The 24,950-nt window shown below is 46.1% G+C and overlaps 1 protein-coding gene across 2 annotated transcripts in view; it reads right to left on the bottom strand.

Moving 5' to 3' along the window:
* Positions 1-6,059: 6,059 nt before the first annotated feature.
* The window catches only part of LOC116570106, a 46,489-nt gene continuing 27,598 nt past the window's right edge, over positions 6,060-24,950 (bottom strand). The window contains exon 4 of one of the 2 annotated variants that reach the window (XM_032306747.1): positions 6,060-6,465. In XM_032306747.1, coding sequence (XP_032162638.1) covers positions 6,297-6,465 — 169 coding nt within the window. In that variant the 3' untranslated portion in view covers positions 6,060-6,296. The remainder of the gene's footprint in view (positions 6,466-24,950) is intronic. The other variant, XR_004277276.1, reaches the window with a different exon arrangement.

Raw genomic sequence — 24,950 nt, 5'->3', positions numbered from 1 at the left:
TAAAACAAACAAACTAATTTTTATCTTAATCAAGAAAAGTCAACTCAAATACTGTAAAACTCCCAAAATAAAACACAAGGACAAAGCTCCTCAACATTGGTCTTGGCAATGATTTTTTAGACTGAACACCAATAGCACAAATACCAAAAAAATCAACAAATAGGGCTACATCAAACTTGACTGATTCAGCACAGCAAAAGAAACAATTAGCAAAATGCAAAGACAACCTACAGAAAGAGAGAAAGTATTTGCAAAACATGTATCAAATATGAAGTTATTTATCCAAAAAAGATAAAAAACGCACAACTCAATGACAAAGAAATAATTCAACTTAAAAATGGGCAGAGAAATTAAATGGAGATTTTTTTTTTCAAAGAAGCCATCTAAATGGCCAATGGACACATGAAAAGATGCTTAACATCCCTCATTATAAGGGAAACACACACCCAAACCACAAGGAACTATAAGTTCACACATGTTAGAATGGTTATCATCAAGAAGACAAAAAAGCAGGTGCTGGCGAGTATAGGGAGAAAAGGGAAAGCTTGTACACTGTCGGTGGGAATGTAAATTGGTTCAGTTTCTTTGGAAAAATAGTACAAAGTTTCCTCCAAAAAAATTAAAAATACAACCACCGTATGATCCAACAAACCCACTTCTAGATATATAGGCAAACAAAATGAAAACAGGGTATCAAAAAGATATATGCACTGTCATGTTTACTGGAGCGTTGTTCACAATAGCCACATAGGGGAACAACCTAACCCATTGATCTGTTGATAGACTGTTAATGAGATGCGCCATATATATGCGTGGAATATTACACAGTCAGGAGAACGAACAAAATCCTGACATGTGCAACATGGATGCCCACTGAGCACATCATACCAGACAAAGACAAATACTCGTATTACTTATATGCAGTGTCTTAAAAAAAAATCAAACTTAAAAAAAAAAGGACACCTGGGTGGCTTAGTGGGTTAAGGGTCTGCCTTCGGCTCAGGTCATGATCCCAGGGTCCTGGGGTCACGTCCTGCATCAGCCTCTTTGCTCAGCAGGGAGCCTCCTTTCCCCTCTGCCTGCCACTCCCTCTGTTTGTGCTCTCTCTGACAAATAAATAAAATCTTTTAAAAATAAATAAGATGGTATTTGCAGGGAATGGGGGATAAGACTAATAGTGTTTAAGGTTACAAACTTATAATGAGTAGTAAAATAGCTATGCTATATATATATATGCTATATTAAATAATATTGTACCATAAATATGTGATGTGATAAATATCATTATAACAATAACCATATAGATGTATCAAAATAACAGGACAAAAAGCACACCTTAAACTTATTCAATGTTAAATGGAATGGCCCCAAATTTTGAGGCGCCTGAGTGGCTCAGTCATTAAGCATCTGCCTTTGGCTCAGGTCATGATCCCAGGGTCCTGGGATTGAGCCCTGCATCGGGCTCCCTGCTCGGCGGGAAGCCTGCTTTCCCTCTCCCAATCCCCCTGCTGTGTTCCTGCTCTTGCTGTCCTTCTCTGTCAAATAAATAAATAAAATTTTTAAAAAATAAAATAAAATAAATAAAAGTCAAATTTTCCATTGAAAAGAAGAAAAATACTGGTACAATGGCATAGTAAAGACTCAGGACATTTCATAGAACTGATTAGATCAATAATCATTACTTTGCACCCTAACAAAATGCATTATAAGCAATTTCAAAAGATAACCTGAAATACTTCAGTTTTACATAAAAATGTGATCGGAGTAAAACCCAGTTCTTCTAACCATAGGTGAAGGCGGGGAGAAAAGGGGACATCTGTGCAGTGGTGGCGGAAATGTCAACTGGTGCAGCCACAATGAAGAAGAGAAAGGAGGGTCTTCAAAAAAGCAGAAATGGTCCAACCTATGACTCAGCAAGTCTATTTTGGAATATTTACCCAAAGGAAATAAAACCACTATTTCAAAAACTTAGCTATACTCCCACATTCATTGCCGCATTCTTTACAGTACATAAGACATGGAAACAACCTATCCGTTGACGGACGCTGAATAAAGCCAATGTGATATATATGTACCCTCCCCCCACACACACAATTATTATTCACCCATGGAAAGGAAATCCTACCATTTGCAACAACATTGACGAAACTCAAGAGAGCATTATGTTAAGTCAAAGAAGTCAGACATAGACAAACACTGTGTGGGATCACCTCTACATGGTCTAAAAAAAAATCTAATTCACAGATACAGAGAACAGATTGGTGGTTGCCAGAGGCTGGGAAGGGGTTCCAGTTAGAAGATAAATACCGCAGTGACCACGGTTAGCAAGACCCTTTTGGGGGGTTGGAAGACGCTACGAGAGCATCTTAAAACATCTTAACATCTTAGAACATCTTAAAAGTTCTAATCACAAGAAAATAAACACGAACTCTTTGAGGGGACGGATGTTACTAAATAGTGGTAATCATTTCTCAATATCTACCTGTATCAAATAATTATCCCATATGCCTCAAACACATTCTGTGTCAACTATATCTCAATTTCTAAGAACATAAAAAACATGTGTTTCCCTTCTGCTGCTTCCTTTGGGTTTAATGTGCTCTCCTTTTCCATTCTCAAGGTGGAAACCAAGGCCACGGATTCTACGCCTTCCTTCTCTTCAAATACAGGCATGCAGGGCAGTAAGTGTCCTCCTAAGTATGATTTTTGTGGCAACCACAAATTTTGGTAGGTTAGGCTTTCATTTTCTTTCTGTTCGAGATATTTTCTGAGTTCCCTTAGGATTTCTTCTTTGATCCACGGGCCAGTTAAAAGTGTTGTATGAAGGGGCACCTGGGTGGCTCAGTGGGTTAAAGCCTCTGCCTTCAGCTCAGGTCATGATCTCAGGGTCCTGGGATCGAGCCCCACATGGTGCTCTCTGCTCAGCAGGGAGCCTGCTTCCCTTCCTCTCTGCCTGCCTCTCTGCCTACATGTGATCTCTGTCTGTCTCTCTGTCAAATAAATAAATAAAATCTTTAAAAAAAAAAAAGTGTTGTATGAAGTTTGCAAATTTTTGATAACTAAGAATTTTCCTGTTCTTGGACAAAATTAGATCAGTGCTGACAGGAACTGGATTTACTACAAAATCCCTACAAGGGGATTTACTACAAAAGGGGCACGAGGAAACTTCTGTGGCGATGCAAATACTCTTTGTGATGTTCGTTATGCACCTGTATACACTTTTCAAATTTCATCAAATGGAACACTTAAAAGAAAAATAATGTTCCTGTTCTTAAGTTCTCTTTTAATTCCACTATGATCAGGGAATATACTTTTTATGACTTAAATCCCTTTAAATTTATTGTTTTATGGCCCCGAATATAATCTACCTCGGTAGACGTTCTACACGCTCTCAAAAAGAATGTGTTTCTTGTTGGGTAGAATGTTCTATAAATGTCAGCTAGGGTAGTTGTTTATAAGTCTTCTGCAGGTCTTCTATATTCTTAATGATTTTCTATTTGTTCTATCAGTTATTTAAAAACATACCATAGGGCTGCATGGGAAGGCAGAGGGTGTAAAGGATGGGCCCTTCCTCACTCCCCCAGGCCACCACATCAGAACAGAGTTCCAAACTGCCCTTACCAGCGGATGCCCCACAACAAACGGTTCCGTATCACAAACGCCTAGCCACAGCCGTGCACATTTCTCCTCCCACTTTCTCTTCATCTTGTCCTTTGAGTCTGACAGTTCCGCAAGTCCACAGCTTTGCTCACCCGCCCTGGCTCTGTCCCTTTTAGCTATCACACGCGAACACGACACCCATTCCCCCAGCCACAGAGACTGGAGCCGAACCAAAAGGCGAGGAATTCTGGATTGCCTGACTCCAGGCAGGTGTCTCCTGTAAACGTAAATTGGTCCTTCAGCAAAAGTTGATGAAGCAATTATGTACCATGTGCAAGGCCTAGTTGTGTTCTCCATAGAATGATCTTAGATTATTTCCACTTTCATCACAGGAAATCAGCTGAAATTCTACCCACTTCTGACTTAGCTCTAGATTATTCAATGGAACAGATACATGAAGAGCAGTCAATGCTCGATTACCCTTAAAATGTACGCCCCATGCCTTCAGAGTAGGACAGTTCGAAGCGGTCATGTGTCATTCCGTGAATTCATGTGACAATAGTCACTAAACTTCAATTAGAAAAACCCGGGGTCTAGACCGAGCACAGGCTGCACACCAGGAACATCTCCAGAAGAGGTCAGAACATCAGTATTTCACAGTCCCAGAACCAGCACAGAATAACCACGCTCTACCTCCATTTTTTATTCTGCTTTTTTTCTTCTTCTGGCGAAGCAGGGGAGCCCTTAGCATGACCAAGGGCAGGGAGATCCCTTTGCATCCGCATAAGCCCTTTCTTCTGATTGGAAAAGATGAGAACGTCAGGAAACTGTGTGTCCACCACGTCCTGCTGGGAGCTTGGCTACGGAGCCCAACGGGCAGGTGAGAGCCAGCCCTGTTTCCTGTGTACCCCTGAGAAGGCCACCAAGAGGATCCCTCTGCCTGAAAAGGCACTGGCAGTCACAGCAGTTCATTCCCGTTTTGACCACTTGAATCGCTGTTTCCAATGGCTAACAGTACAAGAAGGCTTGTGTCATTCAATTCTAACTTCATCTCTGTCTGCAAGATACTTTATGCAAACAATGGAAAGAACTTCCCCAGAAGTCAAACAAGAACTGCAAATGTCTATCTCCGCAGGAGTTATTTATGTAACATTGCACCCTGTGGTCCCGAAAGAGAGGCTTATCGTAACTGGATTTTTGATAAGCCCCCCGCTTCCAGTTTATTTTCCTCCTAGTAGCAGAGCAGTGTAGAACAGCTTTGAACACCGGGTTTCCATGTCCGATGTAAAAGCAACAAGGATATCTACAAATTATGGACTTAAACACTGGCATGGCCTCTTATATGAAAGATGAAAAAATTCTATGACGGAAGGAAGTTTAGAAGGTAGAGAGTTTATGGACAGTCACTTATAAAGTACTACATTTTGGGGGGCCACTTGGGCGACTCAGGCAAGCATCTGACTCTAGATTTCGGCTCAGGTCATGATCTCAGGGTCTTAAGACTGAGCCCTGTGCCAAGCTCTGTGCTGAGCGGGGAGTCTGCTTGGGATTCTCTCTCCCTCTGCCCCTCTTCCTGCACCGCCACCCCAACCCCCACAGCCATGTGCTCACCCTCCAAAAAAAATAATAAGTACTACAGTTCTTAGAAATCTTAGGGGTCACCCATCCATTGGTACCCATGATTTTGTTACATTTATAAAAACGGGTTTTTTGGTTACATTTATAAAACATTTTTTGTTACATTTATAAAAACATGACAGTCAGCATGGGGATGTCAGGATACAGCAAATCAACACTCCTAGAAATAGCCCCATTTGGTCACCTGGAAGTATTTCTTCTGATAAATAAGAAAATGTTAACAGTGGTTCCCTCTAGGGAAGAGCTCTAGAATTGCAGGGAAATGTGGACTGGAGCAAGGGAAATCTTTACTTTTCATTTTACAAACTTCTGCACTGCTTAAATGAGTGTTGACCATGAATTACTTCACTTACGAAAATAAAAATGAGGTACGACTATGAGTTTTGAAATGGGAAAACCTGTCAATTCCATGAAGGCAGTAGGTCATAGTAATATGAAAAGGAACAGTTACATTCATGTGTATATACATATTTTACACACATATTTACATAGATATCAAAAAGCAGAAAAAACGACCTGTAAAAATCGACCATAACTTGATAGAACTTACCTCTGAGGACGAGAGCAGGATGGAGAGAAGTTCTCTAGTCTTCCTTCTTTGGCTTTTCACAAGTGCATTTACTTATGTGTAACTTGTATAATGTTTAAAACAATAAAATGGGGGCGCCTGGGTGACTCAGTGGGTTGGGCCTCTGCCTTCAGCTCAGGTCGTAATCTCGGGGTCTTGGGATCGAGCCCCGCATCAGGCTCTCTGCTCAGCAGGGAGCCTGCTTCTCCTTCTCTCTCTGCCTGCCTCTCTGCCTACTTGTGATCTCTGTCAAATAAATAAATAAAATATTATTTTAAAAAATAAAATGGGGAGAATTTTTGTAAAATCTTTCCTCCCTGTTTTGCAAGCTCTCTGCTTTCTCCTGCTAACAGCACTCTGCCGGACTGATCCTAACTCATCTGATTCCGACGGGCTTTCCAATCACCGGATCCAACCCCCTAAGTCAAGTCAGGGGTAGACCCGTGACCCAAGACAGGCCAATCAGTTTCTCTCTCTCAGAAGTTTGAATTTAGAGCAGAAACACATGGGGGCTGGAGGCATCTGCAAGTGAGTCAGCCGAGGACAGCATCTTCAAAGGCTGCCCACGTGCCTCTGGGGGCTGGTAATCAAGTTTCTTCAGCACCTGTCCTTTGCACTGTTTTCTCAAGTCTTCCTTTATGTGTCCTTCCAGTAAATTCCTTAAAAAAAAGAGAGAGAGAGAGAAAAGAAAAGCACATGGAGGTAGACAGTTACAAATTTATTGAAATCATGAATTCAGGATGGATCACAGTAAGTCCATGTTTCCTATAGGGCATTCAGGAGGAAATGTCTAATAGACTGTTGGCAAGCTGTATTTGGAACTCAGCAGAGAATAAGAATTGATGGCACAGAGTTAAGAGGTGGGAGCATAGCCCCAGCATGGGATCTAAGAGAGACAACAGTCAAGGATAGGACTGTGGGAAACACCACCGTTTGAGGAAAGGGAAGGCGTGTGAGACACTGCCATCGGCCCACCGTGGTTGAATCTGGGGAGCTGTGCCGTATCCGGTCCTTCCCAGACCTTGAAGGGAATTCCTCATGCCTACCTACCGACCGGGCATTGTTTGCACGGTTCACAGTGACGCACACGACGCCTAGTCCTTGTAACACAGAGACAATGGAGCTAGGTACCCAGTGAGAAGCTGTACCCAGGACAAGACGCTAGATCCAGACCTGTGAGCGATGAAGGATGCTTTTGCAACCACTTAAGGTGAAACAACCTATGAGTTTCTCAGGGACCTCTTCTGCCATATCCGTAAGGGTCCATACTTCGTGACAAAGAGTGGGGGGTCCTCAAGAGAAAGAGAACAGAAGAGCCCCTCCTGTTTGTCTTCAGAGGTCCCGTCCGGGCACTGGCTCGCTGGTGATGTAGTGCACCTGTCAGTGACCGCTAGAAAAGGCCGCAGGTGGCACAGGGCCTTCCCCCATCCTCTGTCAAACTATGCTGTAAACATCAGAGGTCACGTGGGAGGAAGCCCACAAACACGTCAAACCCCGAGGCTCTCAGCCTCAGCCTTAACTGTACATCGGAATCAGCTGGGACAGTAGAAAAACCTGATGACTCATCGTGCCCCCCCATTCTGATTTAATTGGCCTGAGGCAGGGGGGAAGCGTGGCTCAGTCAGTGAAAGGGCTGCGCTTAGGCTTAGCTCAGGTCATGATCCCGGGGCCTTGGAATGGAGCCCCTGCTCAGCAGGGAGCCTGCTTCTCCCTCTCCCTCTGAACTTCCCCCACCCCTCGTGCTCTCTCATGCACTTGCTCTCTCAAACAAATAAAATCTTTAAAAAGAAAAAACAACTCCTCAGGTGATGGTAATGTGCAGCCATGATTAAGAACCCCTCAATAAGCCTATAAACATCGAGTTTCATCTGTGTTACAATGGCCTGTACAGTATATTTAAATTTAAAACTTTGGGGACACCTGGGTGGCTCGGCTGGTAAAGCGTCTGCCTTTGGCTTGGGTCATGATTTCAGGAGGGAGCCCTACCTTGGGCTCCTTGCTCAGCAGGGAGCCTGCTTCTCCCTCTGCCACTGCCCCGCCTCGTGCCCCCCCTATAAATACATAAAATATTTTTTTAAAGAAAATTAAATTTAAATTTTTTTTCTAAAAATTAAAAATTAGTCAGTTGCATGGACCGCAACCATCCAGATTTCCGTGTTCTGTGGGAAGATGGGTCCACAGTTGGCCTGCGCTCCCACAGGACTCTGTTCAGCTGCTCTGGGTTGCAGCCACGCCTCATTTCCAGCATTTTCTCAGCACTCCCCAGTCCTCCCGCCCTCCCCGCGGTCACCAGGGCACAGGGCCAACAAGCCGTGCTGCTTATCGTCCAGCTTGTGCTGTGGGTCTTCTTGTATCAGTGTCAGCAGAGGCCAAACAGTCCTTATCCCCAGGACTCCAGCAGAAGCCGAGGGGAAAGGCGGCTCGGGAGGCCCAGGAGGCGTTCCCAAGGGCCTCCACCGCCCGTTCTGGCACCCGCCAGCCCCCCTCTGTTTTCCCAACAGGAGCGCCGAGCCACTTCACAGCCTATATGCCAAAGGGCTAAGTGAGAGATCCCAGCTCCAATGATCGGAATCATTAGACAGCTCTTCAAAACAAAAGAAAGCTACATTAAAAAAGCAAGAAAAATAGGATTCACCATGGCTCCAGAGAGGGAATTTTAGAAGTAAGGAAGTGCAGGACGTTTGGGGACGTTTGTATCCACTACAAGGGATACAAATTAACAGGGAGCTGTCCTGTGGGGTCCAGAAGTGCCCCCTGAGCCAGGAGAGCAGGACAGGAAGGGAGAGATTTGAACTGTGGGTGTGGAGGGCGGAGTTGCTCCACAGGCAGGTGGGGGCCAATATAGCCACGTTTCTATTTGAGAATCTCCCTTCTCAAGCCTGCCCAGCACGGGTACTTTCCTCATCTGACTCTGGGTCTGTGCAGACTGTCCTCTCAGCCCGCTCTTCTCTTTCCTTATTGCCCTCTTCTGTCTGACCAGCTCCTCATGGGTCAGGCCTCAAGGACTCAGGCCCTCATCAAACCCTCTGGGAGGGCTGGGACACTGCCATGTGCTCCTACGACAGCCTATAAGTACCCTATTACAGCACTTATGTGGCTTTTTTTAAAAGATTTTATTTATTTATTTATTTGACACAAAGAGAGAGGCAGTGAGAGAGAGAATACGAGCAGGGGGAGTGGGAGAGGGAGAAGCAGGCTTCCCGCCAAACAGAGAGCCCAATGCAGGGCTCCATCTCAGGACCCTGGGATCATGACCCGAGCTGAAGGCAGACGCTTAACCACAGAGCCACAGAGCCGCCCTGCACTTACGTGGCTTTTGTAGATACTTTTTTTTTTTTTTAAAGATTTTATTTATTTATTTGACAGAGAGAAATCACAAGTAGACGGAGAGGCAGGCACAGAGAGAGAGAGGGAAGCAGGCTCCCTGCTGAGCAGAGAGCCCGATGCGGGACTCGATCCCAGGACCCTGAGATCATGACCTGAGCCAAAGGCAGCGGCCCAACCCACTGAGCCACCCAGGCGCCCCTGTAGATACTTTTATCTTACCCCTCTCCTCCCCAAAGTCAACTCAAAATGGATTAAAGACTTAAATGTTAAGACCTAAAACTAAAACTCCAAGAAAGAGGAGGAAAGCTTTATGACATTTGTCTCGACAATGGTTTCTTGAATATGACACCAAAAAGCATTAGCAACAACAGCAAAATTAGTTAAGTGTGACTACATCAAACTAAAAAGCTTCCACACAGCAAAGGAAACCATCAACGGAGTGAAAAGGCAACCCCCGAAGGGGAGAAGATGCTGGCAAACCATATGTCTGCTAAGGGGTTAATTCCTGAACTATATAAGAGACTCCTAGAACTCACTAGCAGAAAAAAGGAAAAACAAAAACAAAACCAACAGGATGCCTGGCTGGCTCAGCGGGAAGAGCCTGTGACTTGAACTCTGGGTTGTGAGTTTGAGCCCTACACTGGGTATAGAGATTACTTAAAAATAAAATCTTGGGAAACAAGAAAAAGTAATCCAATTGAGAAACAGACAAAGGATGGGAATAGGAATTTCTCCAAAGAAGATATACAGATGGCTAACAGATAAATGAAAAGATGCTCAATATCACTAATCAGAAAAATGCCAATCAAAACCACATTAAGCAAAATATAGAGAAAAGGGAGCCCTTCGTGAACTGTTGGTGATAATATAAACTGATGCAGTCTCTATGAAAAACAGCATAGAGATTCCTCAAAAAATTAAAAACGGAATTTTGGGGAATTACATGACCCAGTCAGTCCACTCCTGGATACATATCAAAACAAAACAACGACAACAAAAAAAACCTGAGAGGTGCCTGGCAGTTGGTAGAGCATATGACTCTTATTCTTGGGGTTATGGATTCAAGCCCCATGTTGGGTGTAAAGATTACTTTAAATAAATAAAATCTTTTTTTAAAAAAACTTGAAATTTGGATCTTGAAGAGATATCTGTACTTCACAACAGCCAAGATATGGAAACAGCCTAAGCCTCCATCGATGGATAAGTGGAAAGAAAATGTAGTATATACAAACAATGGAATTCTATTCAGCCTTTAGAAAGAAAGAAATCCTGCCATATGGGACAACATGGATACATTATGCTAAGCGAAACAAACCAGCCTCAGTGCAAGATCCCACTTATGTGAGGTATCTAAAATACTCAAACTCATGGAAATAAGGAATAGAATGGTTGCCAGGAGCTAGGGGAGCAAGGAAGAGGGAGCTGCTGTGCCATAGGCATATGGTGTCAATTACGCAGGAGTAAAAGTTCTAGAAACCTGCTGCACGACGCGGTGCCTGTAGTTGACGACCCTGTACTACTGTGCACTTAACATTTGTCAAGAGGCTAGATCCCACGTTGAATGTTCTCACCACAAAAAAACATTCTCTCTTCTGCATGAGCTGCATGAAAATGTGTTCGTTTTCAATCTTGGTCATCACTGTATCATCAGCAAGCACAGCACAATGAATAATGATGGACAGATGGACAGATGGACGGACAGATGGACGGATGGTTACAGGGATACATGAGGCAAACACTGAACTGAAAGAGAGAACCTGAGTGTCATAGAAGAACTGCAGATTCTCATCAGAGAGTGGGATCCTGTAGTTAAAGAGATCTGAGGAAGACCCGTTTAAGATGACGGTAAAGTCCAGGGTTTCCCACCTGATATCACTTGGGATCCCACCTGAAAGCGAAAACCTAGCTCAAGCAATTCATAGAGGAAATTTAATCCGGGGGCTCACATCAAAGGGGAGCTAAAAGAGCTAGGGAGAAATGGGACAAGCTCAAGATTGGGAAATGCAGGAAGCTTGTGTGGCCACAAGTACAGCCGGAGGAACCAAGGGAGAAAGTATGCTGCCGGGGCCCAGGAGCCCAGGCTGAAGCCAGGGTGGCCTGCACAGCAGGAGGTGAAGTCGCAGAGGGAGCCCAGTCACTATGAGAAGCGCTGCCTGCAGGGAGGTGAGGAGGCACCTTCTAATCTCCTACCAAGTGCCTCTCCTTGGCTGAACTTCCTACAACGCTAAGTGACCGGGCAGTTTGGGAAATGTGCTTTGCAGGCATCAGCTTTCCCATCAGATGGAGAAAAAGAGGCAGGAATGCAGAATGGTTCTGACAGCAAATAAACAACCCGGCATGGGAACAGCTTGCTGAAGCTGTGTGAGAAGGTCAGCAGAAAGAAGATTCCGGAACTATGCAACTGGGGCATGTGGCTGACAGACAGACCCTCCTCCTGAACCCTGGAACCACCATCTGACACCGAAAGAGAGGGAGGACCGTGGCCTGGGGCCAAAGAGCTCCATGAATGTCAACACTTAGGAATGACTTGGGGAACAAGAGAGAACTAGAGAAAGGGAGAGGCTATTAGTGTGAGGTCCAAAGCCTGGTGTGGAAAGAGCAGACAAAAGGTAGAAGAGCATGACCGTGGGAAGACTCAAGTGGGAGTCCCAGCTCAGGCACTTACTAGCTAGAGGATTTGGGCAAATGAGTTATGGGCAAATGAGCCTTGCTGTGGAAAATGGAGGCAACATTGGTACCCCCAATATGGCAGTTAGAGGAGGATTAAATGAGATAGCGTCCACAAAGCACTTAGCCCACTGCCTAGAGAGGACAGTTGCCGCGGAGGGCACCCTCCACCCACATTCTCTACAGCACGGAAGAGAAGGCTTTCTCCAAGGTTCTGGCTCAGAGTCTCTTGTGACGTTATAGTCTGTTGGCAAGCTTCGTTTCCTCACTGGATTTTTGTTTTATTTTTAAGCTTGTATTTATTTGTTTGTCAGAGAGAGAGAGCACAAGCACAGGAGGGCAACAGACAGAGCAGAGAGAGGGAGAAGCAGAGTCCCCACTGAGCAAGGAGCCTGATGCGGGACTCTGTTCCAGGACCCTGAGATCATGACCTGAGCCAAAGGCAGACGTTTAACTGACTGAGCACCCCGCCAGGCCTCCCTCTCACTGGCTTTTGATGGGTACCTCAGTTCCTATCCACGTGGGCCTCTCCACAGGCTGCCCGAGGGTCCGCAGAGCATGGTAACCAGCGTCCCCCCGAGTGAGTGCTCTGAGAGCCCAAGAAGGAAGCTGGTCTCCTAAGACGGAACGTCAGATGTGATATACCGTCACTTCTGCCACCTTCTACTGGTCACGCAGACCAAGCCTGGGACGGAGTGGGAAGAGACTAGGCGAGGGTGTGGATACCAAGGGTAGGGGCCACGTGGGGCTGGCTGCCACATGCCCCTCCCTGTTCCTCACTCTGGTCTTTCCCGTACCAACTCTCACCAACTAACATTGTTTCACTCACTTTTTTGGTTGCCCCTCCGCCTCCCCACCACTGAACGTAAGAAGGAGAGGACTTCTGCCCGTTGAGTTCACGGTTGTCTCATCAGCACCTAGAGCAGTACCTGGCACCCAGTAGGGCTTCAGGAAATATTTGTTAAATGGGCGGAAAATGAGCCACTCAGTTGCACTATGTCTAAAAGAAACTCTCCAGAGTTCCCACAAAGAGCCTAGCTCATAAGCACCGCTGCTAGTCTTTAAACGTTCTTGCATTTCCTGGTCTCCGAGGACACGGGGCACCATGTTTATCCGCCATTTTGTTTATGAGGGAACCGAAATCCAGGGAGAGGAAGGGTCTTGTTGCTCAGGGTCCGCAGAGGTGGCGGGTGCGGCTGGAGCGGGTCGCCCTGCCCCTGCCCCAAGCCTCCCCACTACCCCTGCCCAGGGTCTCCCTGCTGCACGGTGCCGCCCTGGGCACTACCCACAAGTCACAGTCCACACAGACGAACTCACTAACTAAATTCAGCTCACTAACTTCCACGAAGTTCATGGAGCTTCGTGGAAGTAAGAACTCACAGCAGTTCTCATGGCTCTCACGCAGGCAAGCCGGGCACTGCTGGGAGCTGTGGAGGCTGCCCAGAAAGTACCAGCAAATCTCTGATGAGATTCTTGGTTGGGGGTTGAGGGGGTGGCAGTTTCCTTTCACTCTTTCCCTGGCAAGTCCAGGCCAGAGCCTCAAGGCCAGGCCGCGGCTCAGTTGCTATTTCACAAGCAGGGAATGAGGAGCAGTCGACCCCACCTTGGGCTGAACCAGCTCTGTGCTGAACCGCCTCCCCCCGCCACAACCTCCCCGTCAAAAATAAATTACCACAGGGGCGCCTGGGTGGCTCAGTTGGTTGAAGGATCGACTCTTGGTTTCGGCTCAGGTCATGACGTCAGGGTTGTGAGATCCAGCCCGGGGCCAGCTCTGCACGGAGCACGGAGACCGCTTAAGATTCTCTCCCTCTCCCTCTGCCCCTCCTCCCTGCTCACGCACACACTCTTTCTCTCTCTCTCATAAATAAATAAATAAATAACCACATATGTAGCAGCTTTTTAAAAAAAATGGAAAAAAATTTAAATTTAAAAAAATTTAAAAAAAAAAAAGTGGAAACCCCAGTATAACCCCTTCTGGGAGTCCCAGGACCTAAGGCAGGGCTCGGCCTCCTGTGGAGGGATCTGGGTTAGTTTCCCAATTAATCGGGCCTTCAGGGAGAGGGGTTGGGACCATAAAAGCTCCTTTCCCCTCCACTCCTACTTCAGCATAAAATAGCTTCCCAGTACACGTATACATTAAATTCAGTTCATGAACAAGCTTGCCTCTGAAGAACAGAGGTAGAAGGATAGCAACAAAGATGCCCATTACTCTCACCTGGAAGTCCTGACCCTATATACATTCTCAGGCTCTCTTGGTTGCCCAAGGCTAAGAGAGAGCAAGGAGAGCCCCCTGTCCTGCAGAAAGCTGCAGAGCAGGCGACAACTCCATTAGGCTGAAGGAAAGGAGATGGCATACCCTGATGGCCAAGGATGAAGAAAGTGTAGCCCCTTCCTGTTCCCCTAACTCTTATCAAGACCCCCCACTCCTCTGCCCTGCCCCAGTGCTGATGGGAGGCGCCCAGTTCAGCTGCAGGGACCCGACTTCTCGGTGATCCTACAGGCCCCTCAGGCATAGACCAATGCCAGCCCAAGTGTCCCAGTGGTGCTTTCTGCCCTTGGGGGCCACAGGCATAGGAACATGCCTTTTTTTTTTCTTTCTAAGATTTCATTTATTTATTTGAGAGAAAGAGAGCATGAACAGGGTTGGGGAGGGGCAGGGGGGAAAGGGGAAGCAGATTCCCGCTGAGCAGTGAGCTCAACACAGGACTTGCTCCCAGGACCCCTGAGCCAAAGGCAGATGCTTAACCGGATGAGCCATGCCCGTGCCCCATGAACATGCTACTTAAAGCCGCATGGCCAAGCGTGAGGCCAAGTGTGTGGCTGGAGTTTGCTAATGTCCATGCCTGGCACATATGCTTTCACTTAATCCTTGCACAAACCTCCGCGGTAGAGGTGTGTTCACTAGGTTTTATAGAAGAAACAAACTCAGAAAGGTTAAAAACTAGACCAAGGACTCGCAGCCAGGGGCAGAGCAGGGATCTGAACACTGTTAACATTTTATCTAACACACACAAGTAAGGCAAAAGTAAGGCTTTGGGTCTTTAATTCAAAGGAACACTGGCACAGTGGTTCTCAATGGGGGATAGTCTTGCCTCCCTCTATTTGGCAATGTCTGGAAAGTTCCATCACAACTGGATGGGGAAGCAGATACTACTGCCATCTAGTGGGTAGAGGCCAGGGATGCCGCGGATCCCGAATGCACAGTACAGCCCTCACAGCAAAGAACTGTCAGCAGCGCCGCCGTTGAGGAACCCTGCTCTAAGACAGTTGTTAGGGCCGATTTAATGTTAAAACCTCTTTAACTATTAGGGCCTGCTTAGCCAGAGCGACTCCATTTTGCCTAGGTAACCCTATTGTTGTTTACATCTATGGACTTCATTCTGGGAATAAACACCCCAGTAGTTCCTGGTATCGGTTCCCGGTATCGATTCCGGGAATAAACGCCTTAACAATAGAAGCCAGGAACCTTGGGTCTGCGGTTATGCCCTATAAAACCAGCCTGTGAGATCAGGATGGGGTTTCTCTCTTCCGAGGCGGCCCTGGCCGGTCAGTCTAACTTCTAATGCTTGGCCTAGAATAAAGCTTTGCATAACTTTCACTTTGTCTCAGTCTCGTTCCTTTGATAACGGACCCCAACACAGTGACCACATTTGCCTTATTATTTGCTATTAAATTCAATCTCAAAAATGCAACCTTGTAGAAAACTGGTAAGGTGCAAATGGTTCTTGTCTAGGAAGGGAACCCAGAGGCTGGAGTTGTACGCAACAAAAAGACACTCAGTGTGTGCCTAACTCCAGGTCAGTCTTTCACCCTCTTTAAGCCAGCTGTGCCTTCCTGCTGGTTCCCTAACTCTCTAAGGTGACCATAAAAAATAACTGCACAGGGGCTCCTTGAAAAGCTCTTCTCCAAAGAGAGCCCCTCTCCAATTATTTAATCTTTAACACGTGCTCAGCACATATATTGTAAGAGGATTATGTTTAATTACATTAATGACTTTGCCTTGCAATAGATCTCAGTGCACAAAATCCACATGTTCCTACCGCATCAGGCTGCTTCCTTACGGCTGTTGGTGTATTAACGCTAATTCAACAAGAATGACTTTCTAAAGTGATACTTCAGATATGTGACACGCTTCCCTCCTCTTGTTCTCTCAACCAGTCCCCACTAAGCGTTGTTTGTACAGTGACAGGTCTCCGCCAGAGCCTTTCTTCCTCCACCAGCTCAGGGATCAAACCCAATCAGACTCGGCCCCAAAGGGCCCTTCAGGGAGCCTTTCTTAGCATATAAATAGAAACCTCCTTTTTTTCTTGCTACTGAAAGTCTCAATAATCAGCGCATTGTTTAAATAATTTACAGGTTTCCTATTTATTGTCAGAAACATTTTGGAATGATTGATCAATTCATTTGTTGGCTAGTTTATGAACTTAATCTCTTTTAAGCTCCAAAGTCCTGTATTGGATGGCATGCCAGAGCCTGGATTCAGATCCTGCTCCCATAACCAGCCTCCCGGGACAGACTGCTATTTCTCACCCCTCATTAGAGAAAAACGTGCCCTTGGCAACTGTAGAGAGGAACATCCTGGGAAATGTCTCTTATCCATCAACCGAAGCAAATAGAACAGATTTGCTTTTCCCCAGAGTTAAGTGTTAGAAGCTGAAGCCCAAGGCCAGGCAAGGATGGGTGAGAAGTTGGAGACTTAAGTTTTTAGCATCCACTGGGGAGTGGGCTAGCACTGGTGTCCTAGCTCCCCGGCAAACCTTCCCACCCGCTCGGTCGGCTAATACGCCCTCGCCCCGGGCCTGACCAATCAGCTTGCCCCATCCCCTTAGCAACAGCGTCTGCTCCAAGGGGCGGGCCTATGAGCCCGGCAGAGCCAATCAGAGCCGCTCCTGGGGCTGAGGCTCCCGAAAGAAGGGAAACCGCGGGTCTTTGAGCCTCTCCAGCCAAGAGAACCGCTCCAGCAGCCAGGAGGCCTGGGTTCCCGGGGCACTCCTCCACCTCCTCGAATTCTGACGCGCTCTCAAGACTCCAGAGCTGCAGATGTTGTGCCATAACAGGCAAACCTCCAAACATGCACAGTTCAAGAGATCTGCCAAGTGACTTTAGAGACCTGCTGGAACTGGATGAAATTAAGCTGAGGACTGCCCCCTCCCCTCCCAAGTCAGGCTAGGCCACTCGCATTCCACATCTGCTCCACACTCAGCCAGAGCACTTTAAAAGGGGGGGGGGGGGGCTTAGGGGGCACCTGGGTGGCTCAGTCTGGCTTTGGCTCAGGTCAAGATCCCAGGGTCCTGGGATCGAGCCCCACGTTGGGCTCCCTGCTCTATGGAGAGCCTCTTCCTGGGCCGCTCCCCCTGCTTGTGCTCTCTCGTCCGCTCTATCCCAAAGAAATAAAATCTTAAAAAAAACAAAACTCAGCCAGAGCATTCCAGCTCCGGCATGACACAGAACCTAAGAAAACATATCCAGTCCAGGGGTGCCTGGGTGGCTCAGTGGGTTAAAGCCTCCGCCTTTGGCTCAGGTCATGATCCCAGGGTTCTGGGATCGAGCCCCGCGTTGGGCTCTGTGCTCAGCAGGGAGCCTGCTTCCTCCTCTCTCTCTCTGCCTGCCTCTCTGTCTACTTGTGATTTCTCTCTGTCAAATAAAAAAAAAATCTTCAAAAAAAAATATATATATATATTCAGTCCAATGGAGATCTTAGAATGTAAGTTCTAAGAAAGCAAGTTTTGTTTAATTATTCATGGCCGTATCTCCAGCATTAGAACCGTGTTCACTCAACAGATACTTGATGGCAGAAACTCTGACGGCCCAAGAGTTTCAATGACTAGCCCAGGGTTGCCTCCGGCGGGTCAGAGTCGAGCCTACGACTCAGTGACAGAGAAAGGGAAGAGTAACTGTTGAGATCTTACCATGAGCCGAGTACCATTACCAAAAAGTTTGCACACCACTTCATTTCATTCACGCCACATTCACGCGCCTAGGATCTCCATTCTGCCCGTAAGGCCACAGGGAAGGTCATTCATCCATTCTTCATCCGGCCAGTTACTGGGCCCTTCCTCACCCAGTGCCATGCCCAGCACTGGGACACCGTGGCCAACGGAACACACAGAGCCCATGGTCTAGCAAGGCAGGCGTTCAGTTACAGGATTTCTTCCTTCCCTCTTTCCTACCAGGACTGGCAGAGGGTGCAGCAGGCTCCCCACTGAGCAAGGAGCAAGGAGCCCAAAGAGCAGGACTCGGACCTAGAGATCTGAGCCGAAGTCACCCACTTAACGGACTGAGCCACCCAGTGGTCCCGCCACTGGAGCTTCTAAGTCTAGGGATCTTTACGGGCTTGTTACCCGGCTGCTCTAATCTGGTTAACCCTCCCTGGGCCTGACATCCCATCAGGTTGGGAAAGGGTGGTGGGGTCCCTGCAGGGTGGCGTAAAATCCTTTGAAGGGTGGTTTCCTCTCAGGGCTGGGGGCCTTGTCCCTACACGCTTGCCTTCCGCTGGCCCCTCATCACTATGGAGGAATCAATGGACGGAAGCGCAGGAGGGAATCGGGATCGAGGGAGAAGTGAGTCTCCTTTGGGCGCAGTGGGCAGAAGTGGGCTCTCTCTAGGGAGGGCACATGCGGACCGAGGCCCGCAGATGAGAAGAGCCCCCTGTGATCAGCTAGACAAAGCGTGTTTCAGGAAAAACAGCAAGAGCAAAGGCCAAACACCCTGCAGGACACAGCAAGGTGAAGAAGTAGAAGTGTGACAGAAAGTTTGGGGAACGTGGACAGGGTACAGGATGCGTGTGAAGGGGTAAGCAGAGGTGAGATCTCTTTCTCCAAGAAATATATATCTCTATATAATTATATATTGATTATATAGTTAACACTAATTAGTAATTATATGCCAGTTTTATAACACTATGTTTATGTAACTATATAATTAATCATATTGTGATTATATAATCACATATAATTTATATTTCTACTACATAATGTAATATATTACCTAATGCATCTATATTTATAATAAAAATTAAAAATTTATATAAAATATATGAATACACATAAAATCTATATATAAATTCTATATACTATATATTTAGATATATATAATATAAATAAAATTTAATAGATATACATGATACAGGTTTTTTTTAAGATTTTATTTATTTATTTGACACAGAGAGAGATCACAAGTAGGCAGAGAGAGAGGGAGAAGCAGGCTCCCTGCTAAGCAGAGATCCCGATGTGGGGCTCGATCCCAGGATCCTGAGATCACAACCTGAGCTGACAGCAGAAGCCTAACCCAGTGAGCCACCCAGGTGCCCTATATGATAAAGTTTTAAATTAATGAATATATAACTTTTTTCTTGGGGAGAAGGATCATTATATGTTATATATATGAGATGATTAAGTTATACCTTTTTTTTATTTTTTAAAGATTTTATTTATTTATTTGACACAGAGAGAAATCACAGGTAGGCAGAGAGGCAGGCAGAGAGAAAGGGGGAAGCAGATGCTCTGCAGAGTGGAGAGCCCGAGGTGGGGACTCGATCCCAGGACCCCGGGATCATGACCTGAGCCGAAGGCAGAGGCTTAACCCACTGAGCCACCCAGACACCCCTAAGTTATACTTTTAGAAGACGAGAGCCATGTATTTAAAAAAGATTGATTTGGGGGCACCTGGGTGGCTCAGTCAGTTAAGCCTCTGCCTTCACCTCAGGTCATAATCTCAGGGTCCTGGGATGGAGCCCCACGCTGGGTTCCTTGCTCAGTGGGAAGTCTGCTTCTTCCGCTCCCTCTGCCCCACCCCCTCTCTTTCACTCTCTCATTTGCAAATAAATAAAATCTTAAAAACAAAATAAAAATAAAAAATGAAAAAGATCGATATCAGGGATGCCTGGCTTGTTCAGTCAGTGGAGCATGCCACTCTTGATCTCGGGGTTGTGGGTTCAAGCCCCACACTGGGTGCACAGATCACTTATAAAAAAGTCTTTAAGGGGTGCCTGGGTAGTTCAGTGGGTTAAGCCTTCGGCTCATGTCATGATCTCAGGTCCTGGGATGGAGCCCCATGTCAGACTCTGCTCCGTGGGGAGTCTATTTCTCCCTCTGCCTCTGCCTGCCACTCCCCTGCATGTGCTCACTCTCTTTCTGACAAATAAGTAAAATCTTATTTTTTTTTAAAGATTTTATTTATTTTATTTGACAGACAGCGAGATCACAAGTAGGCAGAGAGGCAGGCAGAGACAGAGGGGGAAGCAGGCTCCCCGCTGAGCAGAGAGCCCGATGCGGGACTCGATCCCAGGACCCTGAGATCATGACCTGAGCCAAAGGCAGCAGCTCAATCCACTGAGCCACCCAGGCGCCCCAAGTAAAATCTGTTTTAAAAAATCTTTAATAAAGACTGATTTGGGGAGGTGAGTGGGGGGATGGGGTAACTGGATGATGGGCATTAAGGGGGGGCATGTGATGTGATAAGCACCGGGTGTAATAGCAACTAATGAATCATGGAACATTACATCAAAAACTAATGATGTACCACACATTGGCTAATGGAAAAAAAAAAAAAAAGGATTGATTTTGCCTTGTATCCTTCTGAGACCAGCTTAGTCATAGACAAAATAAAAACATCTACTGAATTGCCTGAAAGGATATTCATCATGCTTACCACAGTGAATTCTGATGGGCATTTTCTTGCTTTCTTTTGAATATATATATTTTTTTAATTTCTTGAATCTTAGGGGTACCTGGGTGCCTCAGATGGCTAAGTGTCCAACTCTTGATATATGCTCAGGTCATGATATCAGGTCCTAAGGTCAAGCCCCCCGGTCTAGGATTCTCTCCTTCTGGCCCTCAGTGCTCACCACAGCCCCCTAACTTGTGCATGCTCTAAATAAATAAATAAAATTTCTTCAAATTTTTATAAAATATACGTCATTTTTGCCAAACACTAAATCACTGATTTGGAAAAAGAAATCATACTCCCAGATAACTTTGCTGAACAGTCCAAGAACCCTGGACATCCAATTTCTAGACCTCTCTGGATGTGAAAGAGAAATAAACTTCTCAATTTTTTTTAAAGATCTTATTTATTTATCTGACAGAGATCACAAATAGGCAGAGAAGCAGGCAGGGGGTTGGGGGGTAGCAGTCTCCTCGCTGAGCAGAGAGCCCGACACGGGGCTTGATCCCAGGACCCCAGGACCCCAACCTGAGCAGAAGGCAGAGGCTTTAACCCACTGAGCCACCCAGGCGCCCCTAAACTTCTCAATTTTTAAAATGTTAATTTCTTGTTCTCTGTTTTACTCCGCAAAACCTAATTCTAATTGGTACCCTCAGATTAGCTGGAGAGTAGGGTCCAGTGGAAAGAGCACACTTATCTTGATGGTGGTAAAAAGGAACTGATGGGTTACATTCACATTTTAGATTTCGATTTTTAGCTTTAGAAAGATTATCCTGTCAGGGAAATGCAAAACAAAACCACCATGAGATATACCTCATACCAGTCAGTATGGCTAATATCAAAAAGACAAGGAAACAAGTGTTGGTGAGAATGTGGAAAAAAGGCAGGCCTCATGCACTGTTAGTGCGAATGTACATTTTCTATGAAAAACAATATGGAGATTCCTCAAAAAATTATAAGTATGGAGCACCCGGGTGGTTCAGTTAGTTGAGAGTCAGACTCTTGGTTTTAGCTCAGGTCATGATCTCAGGATTGTGGAATCAAGCCCTTCATTGGGTTTCACGCTCGACGGGGAGTCTGTCTGGGATTCTCTCTCCCTCTCTCTCTCTCCCTCTGCCCCCCACCCCTGCTAAAATAAATACATACATTTTTTTAAAAGGGAAAGATTAAAAGTACTGTATGATCTAGTAATCCCCCTTCTGGGTATTTACCTGAAGAAAATGAAAACACTAATTCAAAAAGATATATGCAGCCCCGCATTCATTAGAATATTATTTACAAGAGCCAAGATACAGAAGCAACCTGAGTATCCATGGGAAGATGAATAAAGAAGATGTGGCATATATATAAAACGAAATGTTACTCAGCGATTACAAAACAGGAAATCTTGCCATTTGCAACAACACGATGAAACCAGAGGACAGGACGCTAAAGTGAAATCACTCGGACAGAGGAAGACAAATATCATATGATTTTACTTCTATGTGGAATCTAAAAAACAAAACAGAGAAACAAGCAAAAAAAAAAAACAGACTCATAAATACCCAGAACAAACTGGTGGTTGTCAGAGGGCAGGCAGATAGGGGATGAGCAAAACAGGCGAAGGGGATTAAGAGGTACAAACTTCTACTTGTAAAATAAATAGGTCATGGGGACGAAAAGTACAGCATAAGGAATATGGTCAGTACTATTGTAATAACGTTGTACGATGACAGATGGCCACCACACATCTCCCAGTGAGGACAGTGTAATGTACAGAAATGTCAAATCACTATACTGTACACCTGAAGAATAATATAATATATATTAATATAATTATTATATATGATAATATAATAATAACCTTAATATAAGAGTGTAGGTCAACTATACTTCAGTTAAAAATAAATTTCTTTAAGATTTTATTTACTTATTTATTTATTTGAGAGAGCGTGCGCGAGAGCATGACGGGGCAGAATGAGAGGGAGAAGCAGACTCCCCACTGACCAGGAGCCCAGTGTGGGACTCGATCCTGCAACTCAAGGATCATGACCTGAGCCAAAGGCAGTCACTCAACCAACTGAGCCACCCAGGCACCCTAAATAATTTTTTTTTTAATTCCATTGAGAGAGATACAGACAGAGAGCACAGGCAGGGATAGAGGCAGAGGGAGAGGGAGAACCAACTCCCTGCCAAGGGGGGGCTTGACGTGAGGTCCGATCCCAGGACCTGGAGATCATGACCTTAGCCAAAGGCAGACACTTAACCTTATCTGAGCCACACAGGCGCCTTTTAATAATTTTTTTTTTAATAAAACCTGCTTTTCTAGTAAGAATCATCTTTTAAAAAAGATAATCCTGTTGGCCTTGGCTTGATTCACAATTTTACCCCAAGACATACCTCACTATAGTGGTTCTCACACTTCCGGGTGCATCCGATTTCCCCGGAGGGCTTGTTAGACCACAAATTCCTGGGCCCTACCCCAGAGTTTTTGATCCAGTAGGTCTGCATAGGGCCTAAGAATGTGCCTTTCTAACAAGTTCCCAGGGGCTGCTAAAGCTGCTGGTCCAAACATCTCAGGAATCACAGCCCTCGATTAAGTCCTAAAAATGACCTCTAAGAGCGGAGAATGTGAGTTCTAGAACTCTCTCCCACCCCCAAGTGGGCAGGCACTGCTACACCCCACCTCCCTTGGGCTGAAGCTACATGGAAAGGGGAAAAGGGGAAACAGCGCTGGGTCCTATAAGGTGCACCCCTCTACCTGGCCCTCTGGCAGCTATCAGTTTGTTCTCTGTGTTTACGGGTCTGATTCGGATTTTTGTTTGTTTCTTTGTTTAGATTCCACATATGAGTGAAATCATACAGTATCCGTCTTTCTCAGTGCAACTGAGAAGCAGATTCCAGGGAGGCCTTCCTGTGGTCAGCTCTGCTACTCTGAGTCCGCCTCCCTGGCTGAAAAGATACCAATTTTGCAGGGAATGGGCCAGGGCCTTCTCTATGCCAGAGCACGCTAAGCATGCTAGTTAATCATAGTGCAACCCCCCAAGTATATAATGCACTTCCGAGGGTGTGAGACAGGCCTCACTATTAGTGTGGCAGGACCTGGGGCTGTGGCGGGCAACCAAAACATTTTCCTTTGCCTCTAGTGAGGGCTTCTCGGCCCTGGCACCATTACCATTTTGTACTGGGTAATTCTGTGTTGTAGGGGGCCATCCTGTCTATAGCACATTATCTAACACACCCCTGGGCTCTACTCACTGGATGCCATTAGCACACACGCCCCCTACCCCCACTTTGTTTTAACCTTCCAGTGTATCCCCAGATAATTTACAGGGGGAAACGGCTTCTCCAGGCTGGGTATTTACATAACAGGTGCTCAATAAATGACATAGGGTTAAGTGAAGGCAAGAAAATGTCTCTCATACAAAAGAACGCCCCGGATTACCCCTCTGACAGCCAATCAGATCCCACCTCCTCTACCCTATTTTTTCAAGGCCCTGTGCAAATGCCACTTCCTCCATGAAGACTTCCTTGATTGTCCCCACCCCTAGTAGTATATACCCTCCCACTCAGTGGTGATATCCAAGTTTCTGTTCTTCTTTGACACTTGTCATTTAGTGTCCCACACATTTATACTTGCGTCCTATCTCTACTATTCACCAAGGACCAAGGTGGCTTTGGAAAAACTTGAGCGCAAACAATCTCCTCTGTCCACTAACACCTCCATAAAAATTATATTCTCTGGTATGCACAGGTAGTATTTTCTCAAGCCTATATAAAATATGAATAGTTCACAGTTTGCATTCCTCTGCAAAACACAACGTAAGTAAAATGGTCTTTTACCTATAGCGTATTAACAAGCTCATAATTGGGGCGCCCAGGTGGCTCAGTGGGCTGAGCATCGGCCTTTGGCTCAGGTCGTGATCCCCGGCTCTCGGGATTCCCTGAACACGGGCTCCCTGCTCAGTGGGGAGCCTGCTTCTCCCTCTCCCTCTGCCCCCGGCTTGTGTTCTCTCACTATCTCAAATAAATAAATAAATAAAATCTTAACAAAAACAGCTTAATACCATACACTTAGCAGGCAGGTTCTAAAAAAACACTTTGCCTAGATTAACTCATTTAATCCTTAAAACAACCCTGGAGTAAAAAAAAAACCCTCCATTTTATAGATGAGGCACAGAGAAGTGAGTTAACTTGCCCCCTGGTCACACAGCTGGGAAGTACAGAGTTCGGATGTTAACCAGGCAATCCCTCTCCCGCCTGCCCGCTCCTAAGGGCTGTAACCTCCTGCAGCCAAGCCGCACACCTGCGGGCCGTCGGGTTCCCAGCAAGCCCGGAGCCGCAGCTGGCAAATCCCTCCCAGACACAGTTCTGCAGCCGTGGGGCATCACGCATTCACACGTGGCTCAAGGGGCAGGCCCTGGGCTTCGCACCGAGCGCGCACCCCGTTTGTGTCAAATACGGAGAGGGCGGAACGCTGGGAAGTTCTCCCTGAGGTCTAACCTCG

Source organism: Mustela erminea, chromosome 12 (genome assembly GCF_009829155.1).
Source record: "Mustela erminea isolate mMusErm1 chromosome 12, mMusErm1.Pri, whole genome shotgun sequence".
Taxonomy (NCBI): domain Eukaryota; kingdom Metazoa; phylum Chordata; class Mammalia; order Carnivora; family Mustelidae; genus Mustela; species Mustela erminea.
This window is presented reverse-complemented; position numbering and strand designations above follow the sequence as displayed.